The sequence below is a fragment of the Magnolia sinica genome, chromosome 18, assembly GCF_029962835.1.
Source record: "Magnolia sinica isolate HGM2019 chromosome 18, MsV1, whole genome shotgun sequence".
NCBI lineage: Eukaryota > Viridiplantae > Streptophyta > Magnoliopsida > Magnoliales > Magnoliaceae > Magnolia > Magnolia sinica.
The window spans coordinates 48,516,905-48,519,728 of NC_080590.1; the positions used below are offsets into that span (position 1 = coordinate 48,516,905).

The 2,824-nt window shown below is 44.7% G+C and overlaps 1 protein-coding gene across 1 annotated transcript; it reads left to right on the forward strand.

Annotated features, from left to right (window-relative positions):
• The first annotated feature begins 685 nt into the window (after positions 1–685).
• LOC131233885 (RING-H2 finger protein ATL70-like) lies at positions 686–1,478 on the forward strand. Its single transcript, XM_058230717.1, has one exon. The coding sequence runs from the start codon at positions 1,018–1,020 to the stop codon at positions 1,471–1,473; it is 456 nt and encodes a 151-aa protein (XP_058086700.1). The 5' UTR covers positions 686–1,017; the 3' UTR covers positions 1,474–1,478.
• Positions 1,479–2,824: the final 1,346 nt, after the last annotated feature.

A 2,824-nucleotide genomic window follows, 5' to 3' on the forward strand; every position in this document is an offset into this window, starting at 1 on the left:
TATAGCAAATACATTATGGTAGGCCCGCAGAACTTGGTGATTTCACTTAGTCACATCACTAGATCCTGGTCACAGCTATGACGGGCCCTTGAATAAGGTACTGGAAGTTGGCCCAGGTCCAAAAACTTCACTGGATCCTGGGTCATAGCTAAACGCGTCTTTAGGATAACGTGGTCCATCGGTTACCTTATAGGTTAATCAGGCTGATTTTGTAAATAATTTTTTTATTTCATTAGTGTGCTAAGCTGATGTTAAGCACTATTGTTGTGGACCAATTAACTTCCAGGACACTGGATACCCTGTGCGCTTCGAAACAGATGATCCGCACTCAACCTATTGGTCATGACCATTTCAGCTTCGCTTTCAAGACATGGAATCTACTCGTTGGCGATTGCCAAATGGTGGATTTGTTCGGGCACACATGCTCCTCTTTTCCACACGTGGCATACAAAGAGATACTTTTTGAGGAACCAAATTACAAAAATAACACCAAACTTATGAGGGCCATCTGGTATGCATATAACATCCAATCCATCCAATATACATAATCCATTATAATGATCCAAGAATAAAACTTTAAGCCAATGGAATCATTAGATGTACCATATTATATGACTTTGGATATTTTAAACGGTGAATATTATTATTTATGAATTGACCCACCTTGGGGTTGAATCCCTATTATTTTTTGTTCACCTAATACATTGTTCACCTTTTTGGACCGTTGGATGTCTAACACATATAACATTGGCCGAATAATTTTGGATTCTCAACTTTGTAAATAAAAAAAAAACAAAGGCATTAACGTAACTTCTCCTTTCAAAAATCACTGCCCCACCTTCACATAACGCCCACCCAAACTACCTTCTTCACATAACACCCCCACCAAAAACAACTACCGTATGCACATAACATCACCCACCCATCAATGGCGGATCACATCCTCATCCAATCCCTCCATCACCCACTCCATTATATATCGAGCAACTGTCCATTACTGACGACAGCCCCACAAAGATGGACGGCACCAGCACCTCGAGTGGAAGCATCGGCATCACCATTGGCATTCTCCTCTTCTTAATCACCACCCTCACCATCGCTTCCTACTTCTGCACCCGAGCCTGCTCGTCCCCACCCCGACAGTCTCGAGACCTCTACGGAACCACTCATCATCAGCTATCTGTATCTGACAATGAAGTCGGCCTCGATGAAGCTATCCTCATGAGCTACCCCACGCTACTTTACTCCCAGGCCAAGATCCACAACAAGGACATCACCTCGTCTTGCTGCTCCATCTGCCTCGCAGATTACAAGGACACAGACATGCTGCGGCTGCTACCTGACTGCAACCACATCTTCCACGTTAAGTGCGTGGACGCCTGGCTGCGGCTTCACCCAACATGCCCTGTTTGCCGTACGTCGCCCCTGCCGACCCCTCTTGCAGAGGTTGTCCCGTTGGCAAGCCGGGTATGAAGCAGGCATTCGTATTGGATCTGCTTCCTTTTTATAGAATGTAAAACGAACAGTATCAGTACAGGGTTCTCTTAATAGTAAAAATTCGGTGTGTTTTCATTTAGAAAAGTTCTGTTCTGCATAAAAATGGAATCTGATTGCCCCAGAGATTAGAGATAGTGACCACGTGTTTTAGCTCCTCTAAATGATGAGAGAATATGAAAGGTTTGAACCATCCATCAGTTGGGCCTCTCACTACATGGATGATATCAGGAGCGATGGTGAAGTTTGATGGGTTCAACAATGGCAGCAGTGGGGTGTGGAGCGAGAATGTCCCGTTGGCAATGGCGGACTCTGGATGATGTGATAAGGGAAATGGGAAGTTGCTGGAGATGGGTTTCGGGGGTTCGAGGGTGCTGTGGATTCGAGAGAGATGGACTACACGATCTGGAATGTGGTCCTGAGCACCGTAAGCGGCTGGACTGTGGCCGGATGGTGATTTGGATGAGCTGCAACAATGGGGTCGCGAGGCCGAAATATGGGAGTGGGTTACGGAGATCGAAATCGAGATCTGGTTATGGATGGGCCTGGAAGGTTGCAGGATTTGAGGTTTGGGAATTTTGAGAGGTTGCTGGAGACTGAAATAAGTGGCAGATATGAAGATGGGGGCAGAGATGGGGTTGACGGATCTGTAGCGGTTGTGGGTTTGAATGGGGTTCTGCTGATGTGGTGGTGGGTTAAGGGGCTGCGGAGTTCCAACAAAGGCCTGCGGCAATGAGGGAGGGATCTAAATGGCGGCTGCGGTGGGCAATGGAGTTCGGCAGGTATGGCAGAGCTGCGATTCCGGTAGCCGCAACACTACAGGTCGCTGCACAAGCTGTGAAACTCACTAGATGCAGGGATGTGCCCTGAGATGGTTGCTGTGTCTGCGGAAGAAGGGGACCAAGTGCGGTGACTGTAGATCGAAGTCGCAGGTAGATCAGGCTGAAAATATAATTTGAAAAATATCTAAAATGCATCCTAGCATAATCTAGAAAGTTGGCTTTTGGCTTTTAGTCTTGTTGGTAGATTCTTCATTAAGAATTTATGGAAAGGGAATGCAAGAGAAATCCTCCCCTACAGCTATTACAAGTATTGTAATATTTACTTTCATGGTTTAAAATATACAAAAACATCTTATTTGTAATATTCCTTATTCTAAATTATTATTTTTTCTTCTTTTATTATTCAACAAATTTTAAATCAAAGAAAGGTTCAGTTACATGTATGGCAGCAAGTTCCAACAACACCACCTTCAACTATTAACAAAATATTCGTATGAGAAAGCTACGACTATTGGAGCATTCAAATGAAGACTCCCTTTGTCTCACAA